This window comes from Malurus melanocephalus, unplaced genomic scaffold (assembly GCF_030028575.1).
Source record: "Malurus melanocephalus ecotype Western Australia unplaced genomic scaffold, MMel_1.1 scaffold_688, whole genome shotgun sequence".
In the NCBI taxonomy this organism is placed as follows: Eukaryota; Metazoa; Chordata; class Aves; order Passeriformes; family Maluridae; genus Malurus; species Malurus melanocephalus.
Genome location: NW_026623920.1, coordinates 198,301 through 212,830, shown reverse-complemented (window position 1 = coordinate 212,830; position 14,530 = coordinate 198,301). Strand labels below are relative to the sequence as shown.

At 43.2% G+C, this 14,530-nt stretch overlaps 1 protein-coding gene across 2 annotated transcripts in view; it reads left to right on the top strand.

Moving 5' to 3' along the window:
• The first annotated feature begins 13,332 nt into the window (after window positions 1-13,332).
• The window catches only part of UBE2D3 (ubiquitin conjugating enzyme E2 D3), a 22,014-nt gene continuing 20,816 nt past the window's right edge, over window positions 13,333-14,530 (top strand). Inside the window, exon 1 of one of the 2 annotated variants that reach the window (XM_057384124.1) lies at window positions 13,333-13,702. In XM_057384124.1, the coding sequence (XP_057240107.1) occupies window positions 13,679-13,702 (24 nt within the window). In that variant the 5' untranslated portion in view covers window positions 13,333-13,678. Of the gene's footprint in view, window positions 13,703-13,822; window positions 14,483-14,530 lie in introns of those variants that run through there. The other variant, XM_057384125.1, reaches the window with a different exon arrangement.

Genomic DNA, 14,530 nt, shown 5'->3' with positions numbered 1-14,530 from the left:
GAAGGGAAGGGAAGGGAAGGGAAGGGAAGGGAAGGGAAGGGAAGGGACAACTGGGGATTGGGGAGGCAAGGGAGCATGGCTTTAATAACACTTGGCTTTTGCTCTCCAGGTTGTGTATCATTACTGTCATCAGGCTGCTACATTCAAGTTGTATTCCATGTTGACGGTCTTATAAATATTGAAGTAAAGAGACTGAAAGGTTTTCTTCATGCAAATGAGGTAGGATGACATGAGTGCTGAGAGGTTTAATGTTACAGGGAGAGGGCCATCTGCCTTGTGTTTGGCAATAGTTTGGACAAAATAAGACCTATCTCCACACATTATTTTATTTTATTTTATTTTATTTTATTTTATTTTATTTCATTTCATTTCATTTCATTTCATTTTAATCTTACTTTATCATAATTTTAAATATTTTTTTAAAAATCATTATTATTTTAATTTTTTTTTTTAATGTCTGAGAGACTGGTCGTTTTTTGGCATAGAAAATCTTCCCTGTATAGCTAGATGAAACAGTGGGAAGCTCGCAGCCATTCTGGGTCAATTTAGACAATCCACCCAGACCCTTAGGTTCTAATGTTAATCCCTTGCTCATGACAACACCATTTGGTTCAAGGTGCTTTGCTGCCCTGAGTGAATCTRTCAAGTGCAGGAGAGCTGAAGCAGCACAATCCTACAAGATCTATCTCCTTCCTTACATGATCCTGCCCAAAGCACAGTTCTCTCTCCTCCCTTAGTGTACTGAAATCACACCATATCTGCCCAAATCAACTGTGCACTTTTGCTGCTGGAAAATACTGGAAACTAAGTTTAAGACAAATCCAACTTATTTGTGCTCCTGGCCTTTTCTGCCTGTGATCCTACATTAACATTTCTTGATGAATGATCATCTAGCTAATGGGAATATTCCTGTGATGTCAGAGTATCTAAGTTCCCTACCTCACTTAAATTTATCCATGTAATGCCTATGTCTGATGTCCTAAGATGATTCCTTCTTGTCTAGGCAGATGCTGGCTATTAGATGAGATAATGTGAGAATAAAGCACTTGGATATCCAGAAAGGATTATACATCAGATGTTGTGATGTAACCTTCTTTGCAAGACTTTCCAAGCGAAGAACACACAAGGTAAATCCTCCAGTTCTAAATCAAACAACTTCACACTGAACTTGACATCCTCTGTCGTACCCTCCTCCTCCTTCCCACATTCCTCTGCTGTTGCAGCCTTCTCTGGATGCTAGCTGTGATGCTGGGAGCACAGCTGACATTTCAGGGAAGCTCTGTGCTGCCTTTGATCAGTGCCACATTCAGCACGCTGTGAGCACCTCTGCACATGTTGCAGAGAATTGCTCTCCCTGTGCCCCGCCTGTTGACATGAGTCACATCCGGGYTTGGTGTAGCAAAGTCTGAAAGTCATAGATTATGGGAAACCTATAAAGAAAATGAAACCTGAATGAGATTCTTAACCAAAGSGGAAGTAAAAAGTGATCTTTAGAAATGTGGTTTGAACTGGAGCCCAGGAGTTGCACGTTCATTCTGCAATTTGRCTGCAGACTTCCTGTTTGCTTTAAGGTGGAAAATGTAAACTATATAAAAATATATAAATAATATATATATAAAAGCTATATAGAAATATAAACTGAGCACTAGGCTTGCTCAGTCCTGCAGGAAAGAACAGGGTTTTACACAGTAATCCATCTTCAGGGACCACATTATGGGGTCAGAACTTAACATTAGTCAGCATCAGGAGGTTTAGCAGGCAGGTGTGACATCTTCCTTCTGTTACACATGTTTAGCACCCGTTCTTATTCCAGAAGCAGATTGCTTCTTCAGGATTTTATCAGCATGATTTTCAACTCAAATCTCAATATTGCTTGGCATCTGGAATTTTTTTTTTTTTTGGGGGGGAGCATAACATGGAACAATTCATTCTTGCATATCAGTTTGTGAACTGTTAAAAAGTAGAGATTGCCTCTGCTTGTGTGTCCCAAGCTAAATTTGGTGACTGAAACCCTGGTATTGGGAGGATATACAGAAGTTGATGTAATAAAAAAAAAAACCCAAACATAGATACTTGAACAGAACCTAGGTCACCCCTACAGAAAGATTATTGCTTTCAGCACTAGGTATCTTCTATCACTGGGATTTTTCATCTAGCAAGAACATTGCAGATAAAATGGAGCATGGAGCCCACATGAAGAGATCTCCATTGTTAGGGTTAGCTCAGGTCTTTGACATAGAATTCTCCAAACATTGCTCAAATGAGAACCAGTCCATGCTTTGAGCAAAATGGTAGAAAAGTTCATGGTGCAGATGATGTTTGGCAGGATTTGTTCTTGTCATTACAACATAACTGCACTGGTTCAGCTCACAGCAGAAATAACAGCTGYCTTCAGCATCCACAAGCTGGTTGGTCCTGGTCCAACAAACTGAGAAAGATGTTTGTTGAAAGATTAAAAGAATCTGGTTCTGTTCCTCCTTTTGTTACCCTTTGAAAATTGCTCCGTTTCCCTCTGCCTTTAATTCAGCTGTAAAATGAGATCATATTTACTGGTCTGTGTAGAACACGTGAGATTTGCAAAGGAAAAGAACATTTATAAATTACATATATTTATTTTACCAAGTACACAAMAGTAAGGGTAAGAGATAAAAGCTTCTGAGGCAGCAGACACACAGTTCTTACATCTGTAAAACAACCTTAAGTAGCACAGTAATTTGCTCAGTACTCTTTCATGGTAATGAGCTTTTCTATCAGAAGGATGTCTCGTGTTGTTTCAACCATCTTCTTGGAATTGGTATTGCCATTTTCCAAACTGAGCACCTGGAATAATCTCTGCAGCAGGCCGAAGTACTACTGTGAACTAAAAACTACAGGGCTGGCTTCTGCCATCAGCAAACACAAACCTCCCATCTAGAAGGATGCTAGATCTCTTCCATTTGTATTCGAATCATTTCACAATGGGATGTGATCAGCTGCTGTTCCTGCTGTATGCGGAGATCTCTCTCTCTCTTCCGTTTCCCCAAAAGCAAGCAAAATCATKACTTCCCAGAAGAGCTGTAGGAACTATGATTCATTTCATGCAATGTCCCCATCAGCTGGTTATGCAGCTCTGTCAACATGCAACTATTAAATAATTGAATCTCAAAAACTAAGGAGACTGGCTTCAAATTGCATGTAAGACCATGTAGATACAGTTACTTTCCTGTCTTTTATATTTAGGAACTTTGCAAGCAAATTTCAGTTTCTTTGCATGCAGGATAGGTTTTTATTTCATATTTTTACGTCCAGAGGTTTAGTTGCCCAGAGAAGAAACCTGAGAGTGTTGTGCTTTCACTTGACCCTGAGACCTGGCACCTTAAGTGGCTTCTGCTGCCGAAAACAGCTACCTGTCCATGGTGAGCAAAGTGTTCCAGAGAAAAATAAGTGAAGGAAGCAAATCACATTTATTACAGAATCAGTGGGGTCATTTTGTGATAGCATAATGTTAATATTATAAAATTAGTACTAAATGAGCATGGTATTACTTTCTAATCTAACTAATGTTCAGGAATTCTACAATGTAACCATTACATTTTGAAAGCAGGTGCAATTGTAATTGCCTATGTAACTGTAGTGTCCTAACAACAGCATGTGTTATTGTTGAATTTTAAAATTCCCTGCGGTTTAGAATGGCACTTATTGTTGCAGATGGCAGGGAATTAGTTTTGAAAAGAATGGAAACAGGAATGTAAAGAAAAATGTCAAGATTTCTAAGAACTGCRTCAGGTTCCAACATGGCAACTTTGTGCAGGAGAGAACAGAAAAGCAGACACTGTTTTTATTTATTCAAGAAAAATGCCATGCTTTGRTCTCTCAGATGTGGGTTTAAAACTTTAGCTTCTTTCTCTGATTGCCACTGCTGGGGAGTGGGAAATGTTACCCACGACTTGGCTATAAAACAAAGTCGAAGAAATCCCCAGCTCAAGGAAAAAAAGTGTATTCAATGCTAACTTCCCAGATACCCCCAGCCAAAGTTCAGTTACTTTCTACTTACATTGTATGGGTTTTTCCAAGCTGGAGCTCTCTTTTTATGAAGTGGTTATCACTGGTAGTGGTTTCCACAGCTACTCTAACAGTTGCAGAAATAGCACCAGATGAAACTATGAATATCCACTCTGTTACCCTAAATTGAAACTGCATTTATTTAAAGCACAGAAAGCAATGAGTCATATGACATGAAACTATTGTAAGCAACATCAGTCAAGTAACACTAACAATGCACAGGAAAGTACATAATGAATATAAAATTGCAATGAGTTTTAAATTTTGACCCATTACATGAATCATTCGGTTTTCCCAGCGACACTAAGTAGCTGATCTGGTATGTAATCCAGAATGATGTGATTGCTGGTCACATACAGACTTGCACAGACTTGGAACTTCCTTGGCTTCAAGGGAGGCTATTTCACAAGTCTTACTCAAATCAGAACAAGTATCCTTAGGATTCACTATATATATGTTCATAAGACACCAGATAGGTTACTGATTTGTGGCAGGTTCTGCCTGGTTTGTTGCAATAAACCAGACTGCCAAACCCCCAGATTGTACCCTGGGAGGAAGCTGCAGTGATGGAAAACAGATACATCCTCCCCTTCACTAAAGGACCTACAGAGGACAAAGCTGACATAATCTGGGAAGTACACACTGTAAAATGAACAGATGTGAAGTGAAACCACTATCAAAACACTACAAGCTGTGCTCTTGAGGGGAATTCTGGGGACAAGAAGCTATATATTTGTCAGTATACTCTCAGCAGCAGACCACTTACCTTTCCTTTTTAAACTGCATTGATTAGGGAAGACTGTATATTCTTGAACAGATAACTGAGGATCTATTTATTCCCTCAGTAATTTACTCCCTTGGCATAAGAGCTGTCACTGAAAGACATTTCCTTCATTTTGRAAGGCAAAGGTGAGAATGCCACAAGAGTAATTCCTGTGACGCAATGTGCATTCATTGGTAGTGGCTAATTATAGCACAGAAAAACTACCAGCTTCCCCTGCCGAGGACAGAGTAGGTGATCTTTGCTGTAGGACTGCACTCTGCTCTTAAGTTCTCCCCATGTCACAATGCCCAGTGACACTGCAGTGAAGCAGCAGTTTGTCATTCCTTCTCAGAGTAATGTGCAACAACAGCAGCGAGGAGATTTCTGAGCCTGGCTCCCCTTTTCAAGGTTAGATAGGTTTGGTGGTCACAGTAACCCGCACTCATTCTCTGTCATCTCACAAGAATAAAGAGGAGAAAAAATAACCTCAACCCCAAAACACCATGCCTGTTCAATTTAGACAAGTGCATGTCCACCAGATGGAGATGAAAGCAAGAAAAAAGTGGCTATTTKGWTCCCAAGGCAATGACATGGAATAGTATTACAGTTGATGAATACACTTAGTACTGCCTCCCTTATGCCCATCTTATCAATGCTTTTTCTTTTCCATTTTTCCAGACATTCATCATCATCTGGAACTTAACTCAATTATAGCACAGTGCACTTCTAGATCTACACAGCTGGCTATTCCCTAGATYTGTAAGTTACTTTCTCTCACTACTTTTCAAGGTATTGCCACAAATTTATATAAATTCTGTATTCCACCCCAGTGCACTGAGCTGTAAGGTCTGTAAATATTTTTTTTTTTTTAATATTGCTTTCTCTGTTGATTCAAAKGGAGAAAAAGTGACTAACACAAAATGTAGGGTGTAAGCATATCACGCCAAAATTTACAAAACTTAATTTACAGGAACTGCAATCTTAATGGCTGTGAAAAGTACATGGTAATTCAGAGGCATTCATGTGGAACAACATGCTAGGAAAAGTTCCTAGTTCCTTTCCTAGGAAAAGATCCTAGTGCCCCCTTTTTTTACAACAGAAARTCTCTTATTGGAAGTTAATTTTGTGATAGTTTCTATAGCTAATTTATTAAATCACTTGAGAATATTTTAAACTGCTTTCCCAAGAGGAATTAAATTATTTTTGTTTATGCAGTGCATTTTTGTTTGTTTGTTTGGTTGGTTTGGTTTGGGTTTTTTTTGTTTGTTTGGTTGGTTGGTTGGTTGGTTGGTTTTTTTTTTTGTTTTTGTTGGTTTTTTTGTTGTTGTTGTTGTTCAGGATTTTTGTTTGGTTTTTGTTTGTTTGGGTTTTTTTTTACTTTTGTGTGAGTTATTTTGACAGTTTCAGGGACAGAAATGTTATGATTATTCCGAAAACAAGTACAGTAGAAACTAGTGATGCACATAGTCTCTCAAATTGCCTGTCCAACATGATTTGATACTGTCAAATATCCTGAATGATGTATGGGTAAGGGTATCATTTAGTCTCCAAGTACCWGAGTYCTCCATTTGTGTTTGTGGCAGTGCWTTTCTAATATGGGAGCTAAATGGAGATCATAAAATCATTTAAGATAAGCCACCAAATAGTCAGGAAGGAWATTATCTTTTTTTGCTATTATTTTTTAATTTAAATTGCTATGTCTGAGAAAATTAGTATATTGGATCCCACAATAATTCCTTAAGTGAATATTTTTCAGGGGGCATTTTTTAAATGAGATGATTCCCATTTTCCTAAGCAAAGCAAAAGAAAACAAAAAATTTGCAGTCCTCATTGTCTTTATGAAAACAAGTTCACATCCATTGCTTGGAAAAGTGACAAATCGATCTAAAATTTCTTGAGAAACTGAAAGGCATGCTTGACCTTGAAGAATAAAAATCACCAGGAGTACAGAAGGCAGGTTGCCTTTACTTTATGATTTGCAATATTTTCAGCAACTTGCCAACACTTAGTAGTCATTTCATTACTACCCCCATGTGTGTCACGGGGGGTCACCTTCTCAGAAATACTGCCCTGTAGAAATACTACAAAAATGATGAAATAACTGGCCAATTTCAGTATTGGTGACTTAGAGTCATCAACAATATTTACCAATTTATAATAAGACAGCAAACAAGAATATTTGAGGTCTAAGTAAGTGCTTGGATACCTTRTGGTTAACTGGGACATACCAAAGAAAAGATCAGGCAAATCCGTAAAGATGAGATTGCTCAAAAGGCCAGAAAGAAAAGCAGAATGACTCCTAGTTCCTCATGATAACTGGCTGGTTGAATCCCTTGTCTTAATAAACAACAACTCCTGACAGTTCAAAGACAAACAAACCAAGCAAACACTCAAAAAAACCTGAAGTATTTCTGTGGGCTTTCTTATTTTCTCAAATCACTAAATTAAGTCAATTCAGCATCAATTAAAACRCTGCACACTACAAGACTAATAATTTCCCCAGAGAAATATAACATTATTCTGTGTAAAATACAATGGGATAAAATAAAAAAAAAAGAGAGAGTGTTCCAGAAAGAAATAGAACCCTCTCAATGAAGAGTAACAGAAAGTCAACCTGCTGCCTCARCTGAAGTGTAATGTTTATTTAGCTACAAATATGTGAACAATTCACCAGCAGGACTGCCCAAAAGAAGAAGGAGGAATGGCCAAGAGAGATAGTTTGCTGTGGCCATTTGTGACATCAGTGGTACTAAGTCTCCTAACTCAGTGAGAGTCCCTGTGCCAGGTCTTCTGGAAACACCAGCTGATCTCTGCAGGGAAACCTACTGAGATCAAAGGAGGTTTAGACTTCAGTGTATGAAGCACACCATCAGTGTTCTGATTAGCTCAGGCTAACTAATTCCTTGTACCTCTAGTCAAAGAGTGAAAATTATGCTTTGCATGTAGCCAGGCAGGTGAATGAAAGCCTGCCCTCGATTCAACACAGTGGACTGTAACCCCTGAACAGCCGTGCCTACACTGGGGAGCCTGTGAAACAACTTAACTGGCCTGTTTGACTAATTACCTTCAAGCATTACCATTTTATCTGAACTATCAACTTTTAAAATATATTGGATACACTGGTCAAATAATTAGTTGAACCCAAACACTCCTCAAAGGCTGTGGTTTGCTTAGTACATTTGCATCCTGGAACAAGCACTGGAGTAGCAACCGAATTAGGATGGTCCAAATCAATTACATCAAAGTAATAAAAATAGACATATCTTGAAAGCGCTCCAGAGAGTCCTTTGATGTCTCCTTCAGTAAACACAATAGGTCAAATTACGCACTGCTGAAAACTGCTGTTCAGAGCGTGGTCATTTTCGGTAACAGCGTAACCCACACAGACTTAGCTTGCAGTCAGAAGGCAGCCTGAGGGGACAAAAAACAGGTATAACAAGGAAAAGCAACCACCTCCAAAGGGATATGATAAAGTAGGTCACCATTAAACACCTTTCTGACAAGGTCTCCAAGTGATGTGCCCTGGTCTCTTGAAATTGATAAAACTCTGGAGCTGCTCCAGAGAGGGGTTTTGTCTGCTGAATTCAGCCTGTGTTACCTTATTTTAGGAACTGTGGCTAATTGCTGAATCCTCCACACCCCTATTTTCAGCTGCTATTTTGCCATGTATGTTTATATTATTTATGTTTATTCAGGCATGTAAAGAATTCATACAAAAGAAGGAAACAGAGGTTAGTAATTCACAKCAACACAAATTTTCGGTTTTCAAATTTGGCATCGTAATTACACCATGCACATGCTCATCTGACTTTCATGCTTCAGTATCCATAGAGCTGACTCAACACAGAAAATGAAGATTCTTGTTGACAAAAACTGCTGGTGACTTGACAGGGATATATTTTTCATCTAGATCAAATGGTAGTTTTGCTGGGGAAAAGAAGAAAGAATACTCTGTATGCATACTAATAAATAACCTGTAGTGATTTTCAGAGATTCTGTTGCTTAGGTCTGTGAAAATAGCAGAAAGAATTTTTTTTTGTTGCCATACTTTTATTCTTGTAAAATATCCGTTATTTTCTGGAAGGATTTCAAGAGAACAGAAAAATATTCTTTAACTGAAAGAAAACTATGTTGCCACTATGAAGCTAGAAGGTGCAAGGTGCAAGACAATGAAGTGCTAAACAAAATCCTGAAGACCAGAAGATTTTGGAGGGGACTTCAGTCTGTTAATCTTCGTGTAAGTTACTGAAGTGTTCTGTACTCTCGTGAATCCCACAGGACCTTTGTGCAAGCCATGAAATCTTAGCATATTATGCAACAAAGCACTATAGGTTTTCACTGGGAGTGAAACAATGRGAGAATTGCCAGATTGGAATATTTTAAAAGTTACCTTTTATSTAGTATTCCTCAAAAAGCTAACTGCTGTCTAACACACAGACCTGGTGCTTCACTCCAGATGTGAGAGGGTGTTGCTACCTCTTCTGCCTAACAGAAGGAGACATGATGGTCCCAGATGCAACAGCCAGGGAACTGAGCATGCACCACAAAGCCTGCAACTGTGACCTGGTCATCCTTTTCMAAGGGGAGAAGCCCCCAGACACACAGAAAGGCCTGCTGGTCTTTGGAATTTCAAACAGATCAAGTGGAACCCAGTGGCATCCCCAAACCTGTTTTTTTTCCTTCACTGTCTTGTAATGGTGCTTGGTAAATTCTGCTTTTTTTTGTTGTCGTATTAAAAAAAAAAAGCCAATGGAAAAATCTTATTTTATCAGCTTTCTCCCGTAATCTTTTCATGATAACCACTGCATCAGAAGGGTCCTCAATAAGGTGAGTTTTGCTCAGATTAAAGAAGGATTTGGCTCCAAGCTTGATCTACAATAATTAAAGGAAAAACAAGTTGGACAGGATGCTGAAGAGAAAATTGAGGCCTGGTAATACGTGCAAACAGGGAGAAGGTGTTGTTGTTGTTGTTGTTGTTGATCTTAGCGCTTTGTTTTCCAGTAGCAGAAGCTGTTATGTTCCAAATAGGAACTAACAGTAATTATTGTATGGACTAGATGGATATCTTACTTTTGTTGAAGTAATTTTTTTTTTCTCTCATAGAATGGAAAATCTTTTCGGAAAAAAATTTGCAACCTGTTTCCCCCTTTCCTCTCACATATATGAAGCATCCTGTATGGAATGCTGCTTGGTGTCCGGGATGCTTGGTTGCTCCACCTGTTTTGAAGGTAGGTACAGTAGCACACTCCAAATGTAAAACTGGCTGGTCTCAGGCAAGCAGAAGTGAAAAACCAGCACTGATGTGCAAGTAACCCACATTAACTTTTAAACTAAAAGGCTGCACTGCTTTTCCCTCCAGTCCCTGAGGGGCAGTGCTCTTACAGGGTAACAAGCCAACCTACATTCATGCTTGCTCTGTTGGACCATCAGGAAGCAGCTGAAATGGACTGGTGAATCCAGCTTTTGAAGGCTGTTGATCCCTTGGCCACGCGCTGGAACACCATACTTGAAAAAACAAACAAAATTCAAAGATGGGGTTCAGGAGAGCTGGGCTGCTCTCGGTATTTTTGTGCAAACTGTTTATTACCGGGCCACATCTACTGAGCTATTTTGCATAATAAACCTCTGAAAATCTAACCCAACTCCACTACTGTAGGAGGATTAGACATGGTAATACTTCTCTTCAGCCACTTCTGAGGATTAGCTTCAAAAATGAAATTAAAATGTAGCAAACACAAATAGTTCCACATTAAGTTGCAACACCCATATTCACTAACCATCATCTGCACCTCTTGCATTTTATATTACCATATGAGGAAGCTATGCAAAAGAATATTCCTGCTGCATGTGGTAAAGCTCTCTGTATGGGCACATCAATGTATTCAGGTTTTGAGGCCTAAGTACTCCTAGTGAAGTAAAAAATCTATTTGGTTTTATTTATTTCCAAAAACTGAGGAGAAAATACATTGTTTTTACGTCACAGTTTAAGGAAAGGAGATGAGAGTGAGAAGTRTAATGTTCTCCAAGCAGGACTGTGTGCTGTGACTTGCAGAACTGGCTACAGAACYGTAGCTCTATGTGTTGTTTTTCATTCCTACCTAAGCCATAATTTTTTATTATTTTTCTCAAGTGCTTTTAAAGGTCAGCATATAAATTGGCAGATTTGTTTTTCAAAAATGACCAGCAAGTGTAATAAAGTGTTTGCCTAAACAAGTATACTAAACTAAACTTTGCAAACCTGTTTCTGAGCAATGGCTGTAAACTGGAGCTATCCAATAAATTTTAAATTCTCTTTGGGGTCAAATGCTAATAGAGATATTGAATATAACATGTAAGAAAACTTGATTAACCAGATTAACAATTCATGTTGTCTTAAATTAGCTSGGAAAACTACACATACTGTCAACAGTATGTTTGTGCTGTTCTTAATTTCCTTCATTATATAGAAAAATGTGAATCACAAGTCACATCACAAATGTTAATATGAAGTCATATTAGAGGTCATTAATCTCAATAATTACAAAATGCAGAACTGGAATACTGCCAAGTATCTAAATCTCCTGAGATGACAAACAACAATGAAGCTCAGAAAGTTTGTGAGCAATTTACAAGGCAGAGGAAGATGTCTGTGGTAGAAAGATAGACACGCTGGTGATTCGGAGCAGTTTAACAGCATCTGTAATCCAAAGCAGGAACAGCAAGGTGTTCTTCAGCAATATTGACTAAGGTGATAAGCATGAAAATCAAATAGTTTGGAATTACACTTCCTGAACATGCTGTTCAGTACAATTGAAAGAACAAGCAGAAAACGAACACTGCTTAAGGAAGTTGCTAGGATTGGTTTAGGTCATCACAGAAAGATAACTGGACTTTACAAGTACAAGGCATTGTTTTCTCTTGCCTGTAAATATCAACGTTAAAAAACTATGGCAGTCATACTACAGTGCTATTTTTTGAAATAATTTTAAAATCCCATTGCTAATTCACTGCTGCTTAYTGTCAAACTTCATACTGAAAATGTTTTTACACAGGAAGCTTTCCTGAACATTGTGCCTTCTCCAGACCAATACGAATTAGTATCCTAGAGAGCAAGACAGCTGACACCAGGGCACTATAACAAATGCAAACKGAGTCCAGTGCAATGAATTTGGCTAATTATGTGGACATCCCCACCCTGGACAGCAAATACCATGTTTGTCACTCACTATATCCCATCTTACAGCAGAAGGACAGTCAGACAATCTTTCTCTTCTTGTTTCACAGAAAAGGAGTTCTTCCCCATGCAGGGAACTATGCATAAACCTATGCAATTTATTACTGTGAGGAAAAAGCACCTGGCTGAGAGTGATCTGTTGACCCATGCTACACAAAATAAAACTCCTACAAGGAAGTGGAAGTGTCACGGATGGTATCACTATAAATGAAATAATTATTGCTAACCATTCTTTTCAACTACCTAAAAAGGACACGCGTGTCAGTCTCTTTTACACAGCCTGCTGTGAGGGGCCTAGAGAAAATCGCCTTAGGGTGAGAGGGTAGCTTCAAATTAGAAGTAATTTTTTTCACTGCTCAGGTGGTCAGACATTGGAATAGGTTGCCCAGGAAAGTGGTAGGAGATGCTGAAGAGGCGCCTGGAACTGGCATGGGTGATATGGTTTAGGGGTTACAGGAGCGCCACGTTGATAGTTGGACTTCATGATTTTAAAGGTCTCCTTCCAACCTTGATGATTAAATTATTCTTTGATGCCCTTGTCAGTACAAGGGGCAGACGTCCCTCCCCGTCACTGTATCTTCCCTTTGTAGATGTTTTTTCCCCTGTGCTGAGAAACTTATTTTGGTATCCTTGTGCGTGCCGATGTGCTGCTAAAACGAAGCGTTCCGACCCGTTACCCTCACACCAGGCCTGCGCTCTTCCTGGGCACAGCGGACCTTTGGATTCGTCACTCGCAGAGCGGCGAACGCTGCAAACCCCAGCGCTCTGGGGCTCCCGCCTTGCTCCGTGCCCGGAGAACGCTGCTCCTCGCCATGTGCCAGGACGCCCRAGCCCCGCTCCTCCACTCGGGCTCCCGGTGGGGCTCGGGCCCCGCAGAGCCGGCGGGCGGTGACCCCTCCGCAGCGCTGACACACAGCTGACGCGCGGAGCAACACCCGCCRCCGCGTCAGCGGGCGGACCTAGATCCGGCCGCTGCCGCCATTTCGCGGGGAGGCGGGCGGGGCGGGACCCGCTGTCAGCGGAGCGCACCCGCCGCCCAGACCCGGACGCCGCCGAGCTCCGGGGRCCGCCGCGACCCCGAGGAGCCACTGGCAAGAGGAGCCGCACGGCAGCCCCGAGGCGGCRGCGCCCGCGGGCAGCCCCAGAACCTTCCTTGCCCTGCCCCGCCCGTTCGCCCTTGGCCCCGCCTCTCGCCCCTCGGCTCCGCCTCCAGGAGCCGTTGGCGGCGGCGTGCCCGGCCCGGCCCCGCCTCCCACCCTCCCGCGGCGTCCGGGCCTGGCCAGCGGCGGCGGCGGCAGCGCGGGGCTCTCTCGCCCTTCATCTCTCGCTCTCCCCCGGGCGGGCGGCGCCTCTCGGCYCTACCCGCACTTCGCACCCCCCTCCCGGCCGTGACGGGCGGCGGCGGGCGGAGCGCTCCCCCGGCAGCCTCACGGCCCCGCTGCCCGTAGGCAGGCAGGACTCCGGCCGGCCGGCCGGTCGGGCGCCCCCTCGGCTGTTTCCGGAGGAAGGAGAAGAGCGGCTGCCCCCTCCCCCCTCTCCGCCTTCCTCCCCGTTCTCCTCCTCCTCCTCCTCCACCTCCTCCTCCTCCTCCCTCCCTGCCCCCCGAGCGGAGCGCGGAGTCACCGCGGCGCGTAGACGGGCCCGGCACTCGCACACACACAATGGCGCTGAAACGCATCAACAAGGTGAGTGAGCTCCGCGGCTCCTCCTCCTCCGCTGTCCCCCCCTCCCCCTTCACCGCTTCGCCCTTCATTTTATTGTTATTTTTTGGGTGTTTTTTCTTCCCCTACCCCCATCGGCCTCCCACCCCCCCCCGCCCCTAGAGGCGACGGGCGCGGGGGGGGAGGCGGAGGCTGGAGAGGCCGGGAAGCGGCGGCTCCTTCCGGCGGGGCCGCGGCCCGCYTTGAGCGGCGAGGCCGCTCTCTTCGGGCCTGAGCTTCGTCCTGGCCTCTCTTGAGGGTGGGGGCCGGGTGGTTGAGGAGAAGCAGGTCCCCGGGCCGCTCGKATGTCAGCGTGGGCCGGTGTGGCTGCCGCTGCCCTTCCGCCGCCGGCCGGCCCGAATGGCGCCGGCCCGTGTGTGCCGGGGGGTTTCGGCGCGATGGCGGCGCTGCCCGGGGCAGCAGCGGGGCCCCTCGGCCGGATTCTCCCCTCTGCTTGCAACTTCTCTCCCGCATTGTAAGATGGCGGCGGGTCCGCCTGGCCCGGGCCCTTTCCGGGATCCCTCGCGTTCCGCAGTAACGCGGCACGGACACACGGAGCAGCAGCCGCGGTGCCGCCTTSGCCCCGCTGTCGCTCCTCTCCGCCGCCCCGGGGCCCTCTGGGTTCCCGGGGATCCATCGCCCGTCCGGGAATCTCTTCGCCCCGCGCCCGGCGGGAGCGAGCTGAGCGCCGCCGCCTYCCCCCCGTTGCACAATCGGAGCCGGGTGGAGCAACTTCGTGGCGGCTAACTCGGAAAAAATGCCGAGGTGATGAAAGTTTGTTGGTTTGGTTTTGGTTTTGTTGTTTTTTTTTTT